The 17681-nt window shown below is 55.4% G+C and overlaps 7 protein-coding genes across 7 annotated transcripts; 4 read left to right on the top strand and 3 right to left on the bottom strand.

Annotated features, from left to right (window-relative positions):
- Window positions 1-1300: 1300 nt before the first annotated feature.
- On the top strand, window positions 1301-2626 carry CGCA056_v009312 (putative 6-phosphogluconolactonase; the record flags this gene model as incomplete). Its single annotated transcript, XM_037324559.1, has 3 exons — window positions 1301-1641; window positions 1767-2229; window positions 2285-2626. The coding sequence occupies 3 exons, from the start codon at window positions 1301-1303 to the stop codon at window positions 2624-2626; spliced, it is 1146 nt and encodes a 381-aa protein (XP_037176966.1).
- Window positions 2627-4201: 1575 nt separating this feature from the next.
- Window positions 4202-6092, top strand: CGCA056_v009311 (putative serine carboxypeptidase; the record flags this gene model as incomplete). The annotated part of the gene is made up of 5 exons (XM_037324558.1): window positions 4202-4391; window positions 4449-4611; window positions 4662-5614; window positions 5675-5878; window positions 5941-6092. The coding sequence occupies 5 exons, from the start codon at window positions 4202-4204 to the stop codon at window positions 6090-6092; spliced, it is 1662 nt and encodes a 553-aa protein (XP_037176965.1).
- Window positions 6093-6626: 534 nt separating this feature from the next.
- Window positions 6627-6937, bottom strand: CGCA056_v009310 (uncharacterized protein; the record flags this gene model as incomplete). Its single annotated transcript, XM_037324557.1, has 3 exons — window positions 6627-6656; window positions 6711-6767; window positions 6821-6937. 3 exons carry the CDS (start codon window positions 6935-6937, stop codon window positions 6627-6629), a joined length of 204 nt encoding a protein of 67 aa, XP_037176964.1.
- A 1720-nt stretch (window positions 6938-8657) lies between these two features.
- Window positions 8658-9431, top strand: ATR9-2 (Short-chain dehydrogenase/reductase ATR9; the record flags this gene model as incomplete). Its single annotated transcript, XM_037324556.1, has 1 exon — window positions 8658-9431. The coding sequence occupies one exon, from the start codon at window positions 8658-8660 to the stop codon at window positions 9429-9431; it is 774 nt and encodes a 257-aa protein (XP_037176295.1).
- Window positions 9432-9859: 428 nt separating this feature from the next.
- On the bottom strand, window positions 9860-12664 carry HERC2 (E3 ubiquitin-protein ligase HERC2; the record flags this gene model as incomplete). The annotated part of the gene is made up of 1 exon (XM_037324555.1): window positions 9860-12664. One exon carries the CDS (start codon window positions 12662-12664, stop codon window positions 9860-9862), a length of 2805 nt encoding a protein of 934 aa, XP_037176296.1.
- Window positions 12665-13879: 1215 nt separating this feature from the next.
- On the top strand, window positions 13880-15076 carry rutD-3 (putative aminoacrylate hydrolase RutD; the record flags this gene model as incomplete). Its single annotated transcript, XM_037324554.1, has 3 exons — window positions 13880-13890; window positions 13961-14129; window positions 14192-15076. The coding sequence occupies 3 exons, from the start codon at window positions 13880-13882 to the stop codon at window positions 15074-15076; spliced, it is 1065 nt and encodes a 354-aa protein (XP_037176301.1).
- Window positions 15077-15260: 184 nt separating this feature from the next.
- Window positions 15261-17046, bottom strand: NMT1-0 (Glycylpeptide N-tetradecanoyltransferase; the record flags this gene model as incomplete). Its single annotated transcript, XM_037324553.1, has 3 exons — window positions 15261-15659; window positions 15710-16292; window positions 16343-17046. 3 exons carry the CDS (start codon window positions 17044-17046, stop codon window positions 15261-15263), a joined length of 1686 nt encoding a protein of 561 aa, XP_037176302.1.
- Between the last annotated feature and the right edge of the window lie 635 nt (window positions 17047-17681).

The following is a 17681-nucleotide window of genomic DNA, read 5'->3' as shown; positions in this document are numbered from 1 at the left end:
GTTTATAGATTAAGTAGATACCCCAATACGTGTTTTGACAATTTCCCTATGTACCTTGTGTCCACTGGTGCTTGTATGCCCTTATTGAAGGAACCAACCATGTGGTACCATGAAAAGTTCCAGAATCCAGATGCCAGTGACATGCTTAATGAGATATTTTCCCGATGAAGACTCGTCGCCGAGTTGTATCTCAGCATGCCATACATTGTAAAAGTCTTCGTAGAGAATACGGAGCAGTAGGGAGAGGTCTACGTGCTTCGATCGAGCCGGATTTGATTTCGTCGATGATGTTCTGCCTCAGTTGGCGCCCACCGTGCGTCAAGTACGGATGGGCATTTGATCGGTAACGTTGGGCTTCTAAAGCATACCAATCAACAATGCGACCTAAGCTTAGAGGGCTTTTCATTAGACAAGTCTCAGTGAGGTTATATATCACTTATGTTCGGCATGACTGAACTGATGACCTGAACGGAGACTGCTCAGATCGCTTGGTTGATGTTTGGACCGAGTCTTCCTGGAGCCTTTGCGCTGAAAGCACTTTTCTTGCAATACGAGTACCTTGATGGCCTTGCGTCAAAACAGCCAAGCAATCTGGCTTTGAAAAGCCAGGCATCTTAAAATCAAGTTCAAATCATCATTCATTACCTGTCTTGGCAAGTTGGCAAGCTCATCGACAATTGTCAGAATCTGGCGATGGAGTTTCGGAGTCCGCCCTCAAGATGGAATAAATACCAAGACAAGTCGTTATATCGAAGAGGCGTTGAGAAGTGAAGTTGATGACTTACCGGTGGGATGGATGGCGAAGTCGAAGCTTTACCGATGGGATGAACCATTAGTGCGGAACGCGACCTTTATCATTGGTTTAGACGAACCCAAACCCCAAATCGTCCAGTGTTCCCCCTTAAACACAACGCTGCCAAGCCCATCCTTATTCAAACCTTATCCGCAACCCCTGCCAAGAAGAAGCACACAAGCAGACCGGCAGTGCGCTGCAGCGATTTTCTTTACACGTGCGACCAGCAATTACCAATTCCATGGAAAGAGTGATCTAATTACCCAGCCAGTTAGATTAATAGGTGGGAAAATCCGCCGGGGTTCCAGGGTCATCCTGACCCCGCACGGAAAACGAGCTCGGCGGAGCAAGCATAGTCGCATTTCCGACAAGTGTACCTGAAATTCTTAAAGAGGCGTGGTTCCCAGTGCTCAAAAATGGAGTCAAGCAGCTTTCTCGGGTTCACTGGTTCTTCTCCAGTTGCCAGCCATGTTGTCCAAACTCACCTCTGCCTGGCTGCTGGCCGTCATGTCCGTCAAGCCGGTTTCGTCGACTCTTCTCTACGCCGCCTCCCACGCCGGGACCGTCACGACTCTTAACCTTCAGACTTCTGAGTCCGGGGCAACTTTGGATGCAATCTCGACAACGACGGAATGCGCCGCCAACCCTTCCTGGCTGACCCTCGACCAGTCGAAGTCTCTGCTTTACTGCGCGGATAGAGGCCTCACCAATCCAAACGGCACGCTCGTCTCGTTCTCAAAGTCTGAGAACGGAACCCTCTCGCCGCTTGGCAAACTGGAGACCATCAAGGGTGCCGTTAGCTCTGTTGTCTACGGCAAGGATGGCGGTGGAATTGCGCTGGCGTCTTAGTAAGTACATCGGCCACGTGCTGCGCTATCATTAGAACCCCTGTCAGAAGTCGACCTGGGGTCTAAATGTGAAATAGTAATGTTGGAAAACGATACGGATATTGGAACTGACAAATTTTGTTCAGCCCTGCATCCTCTTTCGAGGTCTTCTCTGTAGCTGACCCGAGCGACATCAAGAGGTTGCAGTCCTGGACGTACTCGCTGAGCCAACCAGGCCCGAAACCCGCTCAAAATGCCCCGCATCCCCACGAGGCCATTCTTGACCCCACGGGGGAGTTCGTGTTGGTCCCAGATCTGGGAGCCGACCTGGTGCGGGTTTTCAAGATTAACCAGGAGACGTACGAATTGACCCCAAGCACCCCTCTCAACGCGGCATCTGGAAGCGGCCCAAGACACGCCAGATTCCTCGTCGTCGGCAAGAAGACATTCTTCTTTCTGTTGGCTGAGCTCGGCAACACCATCACTTCTTACGAGGTCACTTACAATCAGGATAAGACTCTTGAATTCAAGGAGGTTTTCGTCGTTGGCACTCATGGCCTGGACAACGTTGTTCCTGTCGGAGCTGCTGCAGCTGAGATCCACGTCTCTGTGAGTACTACCACACTTTAAATGATTGAATTTCGGCGACTAACTACAATCCCAGCCCGACTCGCAATACTTGGTCGTTTCCTCCCGCAACGTCAGCACCTTCAGCATTCCCAACTTCAATAAGACCAACAGCACTGAGATCGTGTCCGACGCGCTGGCCACATTCGCCATCGACCAGGAGAAGGGCCACCTGAACTTCACTCAGCTCTACCCTGCAGGTGGCAGATTCCCTCGCCATTTCTCGATCAACAAGGCTGGTGATCAGGTCGCTGTTGGTCTTCAGTCAGACGGACGTGTGGTGGTCATCAGCAGAGATGTCAAGACCGGTCTTCTCAAGGATTTCATTGCGAACATTGACATCGCTGGCGAGGTTGTGTGCGTCATTTATGACGAGTAGCAAAAGCCAGTTGCGGCGGTAAGAACTTGTGACTCGACAGCAACCGAGAAGCCACCGAGAAGCAAGAGTTCTGCGAGAGCATTTGACAAATGTGAGAACTCACTGTCCATAGCCAACCAAAGACCAAATTTCTTTTCAAAGAATAAAACCAAAGTCGGATTCGCATATTGTTTGTTTGCTGCATAATGGCTCAGGAGTCACACTTCAATGTTGAATTAGCAGCATGCAGACTACATTGGCGAGGTCGTGTACTCGTGGAAAAATGCATGACATCCATGAATCCCGAAAACGAACGGGAACTTTGAACTCGAGTATCCCTTAGAAGTAATCTTTTGAATATTGCCTCGATAAGAAGATCGGGCAGGAATCGTATATCGAAACAGAGGTTTCCGGCTAGACCATAAAACAGCAGCACGGAAGAATTGTCTTATCAAGAAGCTCGGTCTATGCAAGATTTGAGAAGCTAAGTTCCATATGAACTCGGCCAGACTCAAGCAACAGACCAACTCATTAAGGAAAGACTGAATTGGTGTAAGTTTGGTAGGACGTTGGCCCGAGAATTCCGCCCAGATAAGCTCCAACTGAACGCCAGCGTAGGTTTTCAGGGGTAACGGCTATCACGGCTCCTCCACCAATGCACATTCCAATCCGGGCCATGGCGCCAACTGACAGCCCGTAGAAATGGGAAGCTCATCACTCTTTCCCCGGACATTGCGGGACTTTTTGTGTTGCACGGTGGCTACTCAACCCCTGGTATGGCGGGCTGATCGCCGAGCCAAGTTCTTGCGGAGCCATCTTCTCGGTGCGATGCGAAAGACAAGCTTTCTTTGCATCCGATCTATCTTGGCAAACAGCATGCACAAGTTCGTCCCATGAAAATCGAGCTTATTTTAGGTGCATTGGTCGACTTGCTGAATGAGCGAGTCAAGACCGTTCTTTCCAGCACATTGTGAGCTGTTTTGCTCTGCGGGTGACAAGGTTTTATTGCGGCCCGTATAAGGAGTTAAGGTTATATTAATGCTGCTGAGCTATAGTCAAGCAGGCAAAAGTGCGCATCCGTTCGGCCGGCTCGGGAGCTTGTTCAAAATGCAGTTCGGGTCGATTTTCGATGCCGGATGGGTCGCTTTGAGATTCCCCGCCAATTGGAGACTATTTTCTCAAGGAACGCGACATGTCTGAATGTTTCAAACTAAGAGAATTTGCTTTTTCCCCTAATAAACGATTAATTGCGCGATATCAATCATGTTCATCAGTTGCCGGCACCTATGTTTGTCGTTTGCCATTGCAATGGCACCCCGGCCAAGACGGTGCGGCCGAGTTAATTGTAGGGTACACTGCAGCTGCGCTACTCTAATTATTAACTCTCTCTCCATCTTAGAGTCGCATCAAGTGGTGATCCATGCCATATTCAATCAGCGTTGCAATAAGATGCAGTGCCTCAGGGGAAACCGATCACGCCAAATAGGATTGCCTATTTGTTATCGGCCCTCGCGCCAAGTTTCTGCCAAGAGGGCTGTTTCGTTCCACCAGCGTCGACACTCGCCATTTTCATTCGTTTCACTCTAGATAATAACCATGGCTCCCGCGCTTTCTCTCCGCGCTCTTCTGTTGGCGGTGTTGCCATGCACCGTCTTGGCCCACTGGCGCGTTGATGGCCATAACCCCATCAAGGCGTTGGCGGAGGAAAGGCGTGGCCCGAACCGTCGCCATATCCAGAAGCGCGATGTCCCCGGTGATTATCAGTACCTGACTGACAAGACTCAGAGTAAGACTCTCATGGAGCGTGCTGTGTTTCCCAGAGAGCAAGCTAATGATATCTCAGAGTATCTCGTCAACGGCACCGACATTCCTTTTGTCGACTGGGACCTCGGCGAGTCTTACGCCGGTCTGATGCCCATCTCCAAAAAGTCGAATGAGACGCGCGAGCTGTTCTTCTGGTACTTCCCAAGCACTAACAAGGATGCTTCCAACGAAGTCACCATCTGGTAAAAGCTGCCCACGACACATCGCACTCATCAACACTAACATATACCAGGCTCAACGGTGGCCCAGGCTGCAGTTCCTTCATTGGGCTTGTCCAAGAAAACGGCCCCTTCACCTGGTTCCCCTCCGCCTACCGCCCCGTCTACAACATCTACTCCTGGTCTCAGCTCTCCAACATGCTCTACGTCGACCAGCCCGCCGGCACCGGCTTCTCCGTCAGCTCCCCGGACGCCACCACCGAGGAAGAGATCGCCCAGCAGTTCCTCGGCTTCTACCACAACTGGATGGAAACCTTCAACACCACCGGCCGCAAGACACACCTCACCGGCGAGAGCTACGCGGGCCACTACATCCCGTACATCGGCGACGCCATGATCAAGTCCAACCAGTCCGCCGACTACAACCTCTCCGGCGCGATGATGTTCAGCCCCTACATCCGCAGCGTCCCCAACGACTTCCAGCAGCACATCGTCACCAAGCCCTTCGTCGAGGAGTACAACAACGTCATGGGCCTGTACCCCGGCGTCGGCGACTACTGGGACCGCATCGAGGCTGCAGATGAGGCGTGCGGCTACAAAGACATGCGCGAGAAGTACTTTACCTTCCCGCCCGCAGGCCCTTTCCCTCCTGGAAACATGAGCGACGAGTGCCAAATCTCCTCCATTGTCTACGACGGCTTGGCTGAAGTCAGCCCGTGCTCCAACATCTACCACATCTCCCAGGGCTGCCCGAACCCGTCCGACCCCCTGCTCTGGGCCTCGGCCGGCGACAACGCCAGCGTGCCGCTCAGCTTCGACAAGAAGGATTGGCACGGATACCTCAACATCCCCCAGATGCGCAAGGCGATCCACATCCCCGAGGGACAGAAGGACTGGCAGGAGTGCACCGACGCGAACCCCTTCGGGCCCAATGGTGACCAGAGCGAGGACCCCTTCACCTCGGGTGCCCTAACGAGAGTCATCGAGCACACCGACAACTTCATCATCGCCAGCGGCAACCTCGACTGTAAGTTCTCAACAGCAACCACTCACTGACTCTTTCAGAAGTTGACATCTTGACCCGCAGACCGTGTACCTACTAACGGCACGCTGTACGTGTTGCAGAACATGACCTGGAACGGAAAGCAGGGCTTCGACGAGTTCCCCAGCAAGATCTTCTTCCTCCCCACCGCGTACAGCGACCTGTCTTCGCAGAGCGCCGCGGGCAAGATCGGCGACTGGGTTGAGCAAAGAGGCCTGAACTTTGCCAGAGTTTTCAACGCCGGACATGGTGAGCTTTTCTGCACATCCTTCCTGGGATTGTCTTTCATGGTGACTAACATGCTGTGATAGAACTTCCGGAGTACGCCCAGGGTGCAGGCTACCGTCTGCTCGAGAAGCTTCTAGGCCGCGTATCCGACCTTGCGTCCGACGTCATGTTCACTGCTCTTCCTGGCAACTTTGCGGCTCCCACGAATGCGACGACGGCCAGCAAGAAGCTTTAACTTTCCGTTACCTCTGCTTCAAAATAGTCTAGCGCCCCTACGTAGATATAGTTTTGACACAAGAAATGAACTTGTAATCATGTTACCACTGTAATCAAGAGATCGTCTATTCTTTTTGTGCCAAAGCGACTACTTTTCTTTTCTTTGTACTTAGTGACTTTGATAAGGACGACAACAGGGGATGACGGCGATAGACGCTAATAATAGAGGTCGAAGATGATGCACGACGATAACAGTAGCAATAACAGTAGCGACTACAATAGCAACGACGATAGCGAGCACACAAGAAAAGTAGTTGCTCTAGCAAAGGAAAATTAGGCGGTCTCTTAGTCAATGGCTCGGATCACACTTGGCATGTTCGCTCGCAGAGCGCCGCAGCCCCCAGGACTCAGGACATCCATCACTGAGGAGATTGTTACACAATATGAAAACGTTGGATCAGATTCATGCGGTCAAAAAGTCTTCTGTGTTGTCTTTGTACGTTTCTAGAAAGATGTACATGAATCAAGTGCGCTTCTCCATGGCATGATCAGCTTAAGGAGGACAGCACCAGTAGCCGACGGCCTAACATGTCATTAGTCACGAGCTCATTGATACGTGGCGCCAGAAATGACTTACCGCGTCGACAGACTCGCAGGGAGGGAAGGGAGGCCATTCGGCGTCAGAAATACCGCACTGGGCATGAAAGTCAGCTACGTGATGGTAGGAAACGAAGTCGTGGCACTAACCTTGTACTCAACGAGCGCGGAGTTGAAGCAGCTGTTGCCGGACTTGCTGCAGCCAGGGTGAGACCAGCCCATGACGGCCACCGGGGCAATAGCGAGGAGGAAAGCGGAAAGCTGCATATTGAATATTGTCGACCGGGTGCTGGAAAGGAGACTTGGTCTGCCACTCTTAATAATACGATCTGTCCAAGAATAGTCCTGACCTTTTATATCATCCTCGCAGGGCGTTCGGGCTGATTACGGATCGGCGGACTTCTGTTTTCTCCGTCCCCCAAAACGGTGAAGCATCCTAGACCGAGTCAGTCCCTCACTGAGATCGAACCGGTGGGCTGTGGAGACGGTTAGGCGATCTCATCTGAACTCATTTATTCGCTGCCAGGCACGGTTTGCTCCGGGGACTTGGCTCTGGTGTGGGATATAATTCAAGATGTGGCTGTGTTGTAAGTGCCGGCGGGGTTTCTTCACGCTCTCCCGTCGGGCTCATCTTTTTGGTGACATGATGGGAGGGTAGCAGTCGGCTTTAACTCCCATCGAATTCCAAAACTGCATATTACGAAAGTCCTCGACCATATTGCCACTGTTGGTGATTGAAATCGTCGTGTTCATCATCCTGGAGACGTTGATCGTGCGCCAACGGCGTAGGCCGCTGCCAGCGAGTCATTTCAGGGCGCGGAGAAGATTTCGGGTGGGCATATGCAAGCATGACGGGCTTGGCGTTAAGCTTAATCGTCCCGCGACGTCCGTAACCGCGGGATTCTGCCCCTACGCCTGCGGAGGCTAGGGGAGTTTGATAAAGTGCCTCAAAGCTGGCTGTACAAAGGTGCTCCAACTCGTCGGGGCATTAGGTTAGGCGGCTGGTTTGGGACTGTCCTCGACGTATGTGGGATATTCTTCCGGGCGGACCAAGTCCGCGGCGTGGTGTCGTGTAGATAGGGCCGGTTCATCCTCCCTCATGCGTTGCTAGCATCGGTGTTCCGGCTCGTCTCGTGTAAGATGTCATCGTGTAGGATAGATGCTCCATCAAAACTGCCATGCCGAAGACAAGCCAAGAACTGCTACCGTGATGTCAGCGTCACTGATGGGCTTGGATGCCGAGACGATTCCACAGCCTACCCGGAAAGAAAAGAAGAAGGATAGTAAGACAAAGACAACAAGCGGCCTTTGGATGGAGCATAGTTAGTGAGCAACGCGCACCGGCCCTGCCCATCATCCCAATCTTTGGGAAAGGGCTCACTCAATAAATCGAAGAACTACGGGATGGGGGGAAAGTGTCAAATTTTAATGTTCAAAGGCCGCGCCTTGTGCTCTCGTGCAGCGCCCTCTTGGCCCGTACAGGGCAATTTTTCGGCGGACTTTCGGCGGCTTCCACGGAGCCGAGCGGGGCCTTGACCGGCGTTCGCTCCGCGGGATGCGCGGGGCCGACCCCCGGATTTGGGATGGACAAGCACGTCTTAGTTACACCGGGACGTAGCATACCATTAGCAACGTCAAAGCTGACCAGCGAACAGGAACGAGATATAATCCCATCTAGAAACCTCGTCCGCACGGTGTCCGAGCCCAGTAGTGGCTGGCGTGGATATGCGGTTGTCCTCGACGGACAGCTCCATCAGCATGGGACGGAGTAAATCCGAATACCAAATAAGCTACATCTCGACGACGCCATATGCACCTCTGTCAGTTCAGTTGACCAGACCGTCTGATATTCATCGCTGCGTTCGTCCGTCTCGGTGGACTACTTCACAGTTCTCGAATACATAAATGATCACCTCTTCCCCAAGTAAACCAACACCACCATGCTCACCATCTCCAAAACCTCACCATTCCCACTACCACCACCAAAATGCCCCCCTCAAAGCTCGACAACACCCACATCCTAATCTTCGGCGGCTCCTCCGGCCTAGGCCACACCACCGCCTCCCAGATCCTCCTCACCTCCTCCCCCTCCATCCTAACCCTCGTCTCCTCCAACCCGACCAAACTCGCCGCCGCCGCCTCCCGCCTCCCCCCCTCCTCCACAACAATCAAAACCCTCACAATAGACCTCTCCGACCTCCCCAACCTCCGCCAAAACCTCCTCACCCTCCTCGACACCGCAACCTCCAACGGCCTCAGCAAGATAACCCACATAATCTACGCCGCAGACGGCGCATCCCCCCTCCCGCCCTTCCCCGAGACCCAAGTCGCAGACATCACAGCCCAGCTCTCCATGCGCGCCTACGCCCCGCTCATCCTCGCCTCCATCCTCCGCAACCACGCGCACATCGAAGCAAGCGCAGACACCTCCATCACCTTCACAAACGGCTCCTCGTCCCACCGCCCCATGCCCGGCTGGGCCGTCGCCGACGCCGCCGCCGGCGCGATGGAGGGCATGGTCCGCGGCCTGGCCGTCGACTTCGCGCCCGTGCGGGTGAACCTCGTGTCCTCCGGCCCCGTGAGCACCGAGCTGTTCCAGACGCTGCCGGAGGAGACGGTGGAGCTATTCAGGAGCAAGTGCCTCACCGGGCGGATTGGCAGGCCCGAGGATGTGGCGGAGGCGTATTTGTATCTGATGAAGGATGGGAATGTGACGGGTACGACGTTGTTCACGGAGGGAGGGAGGATTCTAGCCCCTTGAGTGGTTTTGGTTGTGTGAGGTTCCGGCGTTTGGACAGGCGATGTCAGATCAGTGCCACGTACTGCTTCACAATAAACGAGAAAAGCTCAATAGGCATATTTACCATTATCGCTATGTCCGCCCACGCCTACTCATGCGCAGAACCATGAACCCCCATTTTGAACGGCTAAAATACAAGGGCGCTCCGGCCCCTTTTCCATCTCGACTTCTCCCACGCTCAATCACCATATCATTGCCGCAGGGGAAGACCTCCCACTCCAAATCAAGCCAAGAAGTTCCGCCTCCTTGGGGTTCAACTAGCTCATTGAATCGGAACTCTCGCTATCTTCAATAGTGGTGATAGTCAGGTCGTCGTCATCCATATCCATATCGGAATCCCAGTTGCCGTCTTCGAATATCCTGTCCGGGACAGGGTCGTCTTGTCCGTTCTAGGGGATGCAGAAGTCGACCCAGCTGCCCAGGTAGTCGAGCCTGTTGCCGGCGTTCTCCTGGCTCTTGTAAATGTCCTCAAACTCCTCGAAGCTGAGCTTGCCCCAGCCGCCGCGCTCGGTGGCCTCCTTCTCTGCAATGTCGAGGCGCTTCCACTCCACAAGCTTGGAATGCAAGATTCCTTCCTTTTCCTTCGCCGCGCGGTCACGCTTGCCCTCGCGATCCTTGTTCGAAGCTGCCCTGGCGTCCCTCGTTTTCGTCTTGACTGATTCGGCCGAAGATGATGGTGTAAGTGATGGGATGGGGGGCTCGATAGAGGCGGCGCTGTTGGGACGGAATTGGGGCATCGTGGGGTCGCGGTACTCGACCTCTTCAACGACCGGCACCTCTTCCTCTTCTTCTTCCTCCTCCTCAGCACCCTCCTCATCCGTTTCGTCGATTTCTTCAATCACACGCTCGACCTCTACCGCAGGATGAGTATCTTCAGCCTCGCCGGCTTCCTCAACTCTGTAGCCACTAGTCAAGAGCAGCTCTTCTAGGGATCGCTCGGCAATGGGCTTGCTCTCATCCAGCGCCTTGCGTGGCTGTCGCGGTTCAGTCACTTTTGGCTTCGTCTCTTCGACGGTGAGGTTCTCAAACAGAGCTCTGTGCGTCTCTCTCTGAGATCTGGACGCGGCCGCTTGAATAGCCAGATCCTCCTTGTCCTTGAAGATGGCGTCGAGGAGCTCGTTGAATGCCTGCTGGGTGACCTGGTAAAGAATCTCCTTGCCCGCGTCCCGCTCCTCGTCTGGAATCTCCATACCACCCCAGCGCTCGGGAACGCTCCTAGAAGATGCTGATGCGTTGGATCTGATCTCGTAGTCGTCCAATTCTTCCGCAAAGCGAACCTTTGAAGATGATCTCGAGCGTGGGGACAGAACCTGCTGCTGCGCTGCCTTGGAACTCTCAGCGACGCCATTGAGGTTGTTAACAAGCACATCTTCATCAGACTGCCATCCATCGGGTGCCAGGCCGCCTTCTTCTTCGTCGAGGTAAAACTGTCTCCTCTTCCACCTGTCGTGTAGTTGCTTCCTTGCGGCTTGTCGCCGTCTTCTTTCAATATCCGGTGCCAGCTGCCTCCTATGGTTGATGACTTGCGCTCGGAGTTGGCTTTCTGTAGGCATGGTGCTAGTAAACTGTTCTGAATCGACTCTTCTGGTCCTGTTATCCGACTCGTTTGGTTGGCCAATAACAGCACCGGTGGAGCTTCTGTTTTCCGCATCCGAGTTGTTGTTTCCATCCTCTTCACCGTCCGAGCTGCCCAATTCAATTTCAAAGTCAAAGTCCAACTCATTGCGTTCGCGACGTTGTCCACTCAGCAGGTCTGGCAGATCATCCATACTTGTAGGCGGGTTCAGCAGAGCATCCCAGTAAGGCGTATCCGGTTCACTGTCGGGAGACCGCATCTGAACGGTCCAGGGGCTACCGATGTACGGTGCGAAAAGTCGGGTCAAGACGTCCTCTCTCGCCGACGTGTCACCCTTATCCTCGCTCACAGCACCTTGTCTGCCGGGCTCCAGTTCGACGTCACCGTTGGGGTGGAAGATCTTGCCCTCGCTGCGGTTGTTCCCATCAGCGCGCGGCACTCGCCCTTCTCGGCCAAAGAGACTGCTGAGAGGTTGGCGGCTGGCCACCAATTGCATTGCCTCAGTGCTGCCCATGAGCTGGTCGTCCAGCCCGTCGAGAATGTCGCGGTGCATCTGCTTGTAGAGAACATAGTACGCGCGGAACATGCGCAAGAAGTCGCGGCGGTTGACGAAACCGTCCCCGTCAATGTCGTAGCCCTCGAAGATCTTACGCAGCTTGTCCTTTCGTTTGCGGTATGCCAGCCCATGCAGGAACTCAGTAAAGCCAATGAGGTCGTCGTTGTTGGTATCGTAGAATGAAAACATCCGGTCGTGGATCAAGTTCGGCGTCGCATGTCGAGAGCCACCGGACGGCACCAGGCACCGCTCGAACGTCTTCTTGTCCATAGCAAGCTGCAAATCGTCCGGATCCTCGCGCCACTCCGTGTTGGCCATGAACGAGAACTGCTCCCAAAAGGCCTCGATCTCCGGCCTCTCGAAACCAGTCTCCTTGCTCAATTTGGCCATCAAACTCCGCGGCAGATTTCTTATACACGCTTCCGGATCACCAGTGTACCACACCGGCTGCATCTGCCTAGGACCAAACGGCGGGGCGGGGACCTTGATCTTGTAGAAAATGTGTGTCTTGATATGCACGCCCTGCGACTCGCACGTCTCGCAGAGGTCGAAGTCGGCGCAGTTGGCACAGCGGTAGCGGACGCCGCGTATGGGCACCATGCCGCAGGCGTTACACGCGCAGCCTCGATGGACGCAGGCGTTCCGTCTCGCATTGTCCTCCGAGACCCTGAACAGCAGGCTGACGATGTTATGCCCCGCGCGAGCCTGGGGCTGCATGCCGTTGGGGTCGTTCCACCACTCGTCGACGGTGCCGCCGTCGACTATCGTGTCGCCGTCATTCAGTGGCCGGATCGCGTCGAGGTCTGCGGCGTTCTCGTCCGGGACGTGGTCGCCGTCGCCGCCGTCAGACGAGGAGAGGGAGTTGGCACGGCGGGTGCGACGGTGTGTGCGGCGGACGGCGTTGCTGCGGTGGAGGCCTGGGCCGGGGATGCCATCTCCGTAGGCGTCCTGGGTCGCTTGGTAGGCGTAGTAGCTTACGGAGAGGGCGGCGATGGCGGAGACGACGGCGACTGCGATGCGCGGCCGGGTGAGGCTGTCTGTTGATGGCACCGAGAGCCACATGATGGAGCGTAGGTGTACCTATGCGTGTAGCATGTTGAGGACGGTAGTTGATGTTCACATGCACGTGTAATCTGCTGCTGATCAGTTCCTGAAGGCGGTAGATATGTGGCGTCGCAGGACGAAATAATATTGTTGCTTGATGTCGAGCTGAGCTGTTCGATGACCAAACGAAACAGGGTCAGACTTGCGCCAGCTGTTGATTCTGCCGTAAGGAGGGGGGAAGGAGGAAGGCGGTGAGATGCTTGAGAGAAGTAGTTCAGTCAGCACGTGGCCCGAGCTCTGGTTTGTCGCCAAGCTATTTCGAGGCAGGTAACGTACCGCGGACGGGGTTCCGTCATTATCAGAAGCATTGGACATTTCAATGGTTCTGCAATCAACAATAAGCTCAAAGACCCTTTTGGGAAAGACTAAATGAGTGAACCTAAGCTCTTAGGAACCTTCGGAATTCCGCGCCATCCGATGTATATCAACTTCCCGACTGGCCCAAGACTCACGGGGATCAATAACGTCCCATGAGCTGGGAGCTTCCACGCGGCGATTGAAGCTCCCCGGGGCCGAGGTATTGTCCATGTGGGACTAGGGGTCACAGGAAGCCGCGCCGCCGCTGAGTGCTGCTGCTATCAATGTACTCCCGGCCAACATCCATTTCGGATACTGACGAAATGTATCCCGATAACTGACACCGACACTCATCAACGTCACCGCCGTCCTCTCTGAAGCATCTCTGTCGAGCTAACGTGGGATCCCATGATCGTGTTCACAGACGCCGCTTTCTGCAGCACTTTTTGTTAAATAAGTCCTGTTTCCGATATAACCGCCTCGCAAGTCGCCAAAAACCCGCAGGTCTGGTTCGGGTCAAGGTAGCGAGTACGCTTGCTTCTTTTCGTCGCATATTCTCAATCAAGGAGGGTGGGTTCGAGCTCAAGGATCAAGCTCCTCCGGCTCTCAATATACCTCTCTTCTGTGTGTCTCTCAGACAAGAGCAGCTCACAGCCTCAATCAAAACTCATCTGTAACACCCTCCTCCTGCCCCATCGCCACCCTTGAGCTTCTGTTTCCCTTTTTGCTCAAAATCCACACTCTCTCGCGATCTACCTTACATACACGCGCGTAAACCAACGACGATTCTAAATCCAGCCGCAGGTGCAACCTCACGAACGATCTGCGCTGCAACCTCACAAAAAGGTTCTTAGGGCAAAGAGACAACCTGCAAACATGGCTACCAAGTAAGCGCTGCTACTCACAATGTAAACTTGACCCCGGGGATGGCTTCATCTGACCAAAATGCACTTCAAGGGTCCCCGTCTTCCCAACGGCGGAAGCCACAATGAACCACCCTTCCTATCCGTCAACGATATGGAACCTCGAGCCCGACCGCTCAGGAAAGTGTCCCGTCGCCAAAGACCGCGACGGGCCCTTCAACATTTCCTGGGAAATCCACGGCCACGGCCCCTCCAAGATCATCGTAATACTCACACACTCTCTCTGCCCCTCTCATGCCTTCCCCCCGCTGACATCCCCCAAAAGTTCATCATGGGCCTCGCAGGCGTAAAAACCTCCTGGCAGCGCCAAACAAAACACTTCGGCCACGACAACGCCGCCCGCTACTCCGTCCTCATCCTCGACAACCGCGGCATGGGCGGCTCCGACGTCCCCTACGCCCGCTACACCACCTCCGCCATGGCCCTCGACGCCCTCGACGTCCTCACCCACGTCGGCTGGTCCTCCACCCCGCGCTCCGTCCACCTCTTCGGCATCTCCATGGGCGGCATGATCTCCCAGGAACTCGCCTTCGCCGCGCCCGACCTCTTCGCCTCCGTCACCTTCCTCTGCACCGCCCCCTGGATCGAAAACACGAAACCCCTCTTCACGAACCTCGCCGACCGCGCCGCCATGCTCGTCCCCAAGTCCATGGACCGCAGCATCCACGACACCGCCCTCAAGCTCTTCCCCGCGGAGTGGCTCGTCCAGCCCGACGAGGCCGACGAGCTGCCCGACGAGAGCACGCCCAAGTGCGGCCCTGCGGACGGCGGGAAGGGGTATGGTCGGTTCGACAGCAACTTCCAGCGCTTCCAGGCGCAGGAGCTCGTGAAGCGCTGCACGCCGGGGCTTTTCAGCATCCGCGGCTTCATCCTGCAGCTCGTCAGCGCCGGGTGGCATCACAAGTCGCCCGAGCAGCTGAGGCAGCTGGCGGACGCGGTCGGCAGGGAGAGGATCGCAGTGATTCACGGCAACGCGGATGTCATGATTGATGCGCACCACGGGCGGTTGCTGGCGAAGCACTTGGAGCCTAGTGTGGTTGAGTTCATTGACGGCATGGGACACGCGCCCATCATGGATAGAGTAGCGTGGATGAATAAGTGGTACGTGGATAGGATTGACGCGGTCGAGAAGCAGTTCCCCTTGCCGTGAGGGGGGTGTGTCGATCCGCTGGGCGGCGAGTTGAGCAGACACATAGAGACAGGATACACAATGGTGTGCAGGTCGTGAGAGCTTTTATTCATGTACTATGATACCTCCGCATCCATCCAACGCCGTATGCATGCAGTCATACCGTTTCTCCCGGTGCCGTGCTCGCCCTTTTGCGAATCCCCATTTACAACATGACCAAACCAATGCCGCTCAGGTTCTCCTCGTCCAGCTTGTTGCGTCTATCGACGCCTCCGGCAATGGGAGCCGCGAGGTAGTTGAAGAGGTAGTAGTGCAGCTGGCCGTCACCGGGTCCGAACTTCTGCTGCTCCAGGAAGAGGCCGTTGTCGAGGAGGGACAGGCCGTTGAAGACGTCGAACCTGTGCTTCTTAGCCAGGATGAGAGCGTCGCCAATGAGCGAGTTCAAGCGCGGCTTGAGCGCCTCCTTGTCGAGGGGCTGGGTAGTGCCGATCTCAGAGGCATAGTACCAGAGGTAGGCGGCGCGGATGACCTGGTGCTTGGTGCTGTTGATGATGGTAGACTCGAGGCAGTAGAAGGAGAAGAAGTCAGTAATCTTGCCATTGTTCTGTTCTTGGTCAGCCATGTCGTCAACAAAGGTGGAAATTCAATACAAACCTCAACAACGTAGGTCCAGATGACCTGCTCGCCACCCTTCTCCTTGTCATGCAGGAACCAGTGCTTGAATTCCTCCCTGGAGAATTGGGGTGCCATATCGAAGCGGGCGAGGTACTTGTCCAGAAGGACGCTCGCCTGCTCAATGTCCCTCTCCTGCAGCTCGCGCAGGCCCTTGGTCGACGTGTTGTCGGACAGCGCATACTTGCGGATCTGGAACTGAGGCTTGCTGTTGGCAGGCAGCGGGCTGAAGCCGACCTCGTACAGCTTCTGCCAGTTGATGGCGCGGTGGAAGTAGCGACAGGTGCTGACGGGCTTGGGCAGAACGACACCACCGGTGTACAGACCCTGCCAGATCTCGCGCAGGTTGCTGCGGCGGGTAATCTCCTTAATCAGGACAGGCGCCAGACGCTTGCCGCGGAGCTTCTTGTGGACAACCATGAAGTTGACCTCGGAGCAGGTGATGACATTCTTGCGCACGCGCAGGTTAACGGGGATGGCTGAGATAAAGGCGACCAGCTTGCGGGACTGGGAAGCACGCACACCAACGTGCCACTCTTTGCGCCAGCCAGGAGCCATCAGGGCCCTGCAAAAGTCAGCTTCCACTTGTCTATCAAAGAAAATACCCATCCTTACCACTGCAGCATGGCAGGAGAGTAGTTGAAACGGAACATGGCCTCGTCGTCCTCGACGTAGTGTCCGTTCAGCAGCTCGTACACCTCCTTCATCTCGCCCTCGTCCTCAAGGTTCATTGTCACCCACTCAAAGCCGCTGACCATTGGCGCCGGCTCCTTGGGGACGTCCTCGACCTTCTGGACGCGAATCGGGCCCTCCTCGATCTTCTTGTCACCGTCGCCGAACTTGGGCACGGGCTGCGTGGCCCAGAACTTGTAGCTCGCCATGTCCTTCGCGTTCTTGCCAGCCGAGGCCAGGCCGGTCATGATGTCCTGCAGGTTAAGCTGCTTGAGCGCGTTGGCCGTCTGCTCCGCCGACTGGTTGCCGGAGCCGCTGGCGCCGATCTCGTTCGCGAGGGCGGGGTTCAGCGCCAGGAGCTCGGTGAGCTGCTGGGGCGTGAGCCCGCCGATCGCATCGCGGATCTGCTGCTCGGGGTCGCTGGGCTTGCCGGTCAGAGCTTCCTTGACCTTCTTTCTCTTGGACTTCTTCTTCTTCTTCTTGGCGCCGCCGGAGGCAGGAGCGCCGGCCTCCTCGGGCGCATCGTCCTCCTCCTCCTCCGACTCGACCTCGGGCTCCTTGCCCTTGTCCTCGTCCTCCGCCTCGGCGACGGCGTCCTCGGCCTGCTTGACGGCAGGGTCGAGGGGCTTGGACTCCTCGGCAGGCATGTTTGCTGCTTGGTCGATTCGTTCGCGCGGGTTCGTGGGGTGTTGTTTGCGGCAATCGCAGGCGGGGTGGTGGCGGTGGTGTCGTGGTTCGAGCTTTTGGAGCTCTGGACAAGCTTGGAAGGTGGGAATGGCGGGGGGAAGAAGTTTTGGCGGGCGAGAGGACAGTTTCATGTGGCCGGGCAGTTTCCAGCTGTGACTGCATCATGGCGGGGTTAGCTGCTGGGGTGCTGTGTGCGGGCACTGCGGGGCAACCATCCCACCTGGCGCTAGGGCGCCTTAGCGATCGCGTGGTCTCCAGTTAGGGGTCCGAAGACGCTGTCGCTGCCTGCTGATGTGCGTTTGATCAGCCACGTATCTCACCTTAATTCAATGACGGCATTTCGGTTTGGATTGATATGTCCTTATCCGCTCTTCTAGTGCACGTGTCTTGCGAAAGTTGACTTGGTGCCTAAAGTGAGCTCGGTAGGCGGTTCATAAGAAGGTCCATACGTCTGTCTATGAGACTTCGCGCCAGATTCATCAGATTCATCACCTTACCAAAACTCAGTCCCTGTCGCCCGAAAGGACAAGGACGCTGAGCTTTTTCTAAAATCGGTTCATCATTACTAAATCTATAGCATCGCGCCAGATGTCTA

Source organism: Colletotrichum aenigma, assembly GCF_013390185.1.
Source record: "Colletotrichum aenigma strain Cg56 chromosome Unknown KSG_Cg56_contig06, whole genome shotgun sequence".
NCBI classification, from domain to species: Eukaryota; Fungi; Ascomycota; class Sordariomycetes; order Glomerellales; family Glomerellaceae; genus Colletotrichum; species Colletotrichum aenigma.
Note: the sequence above shows the minus strand (reverse complement) of the source record. Positions and strands in the feature narration are given on the sequence as shown.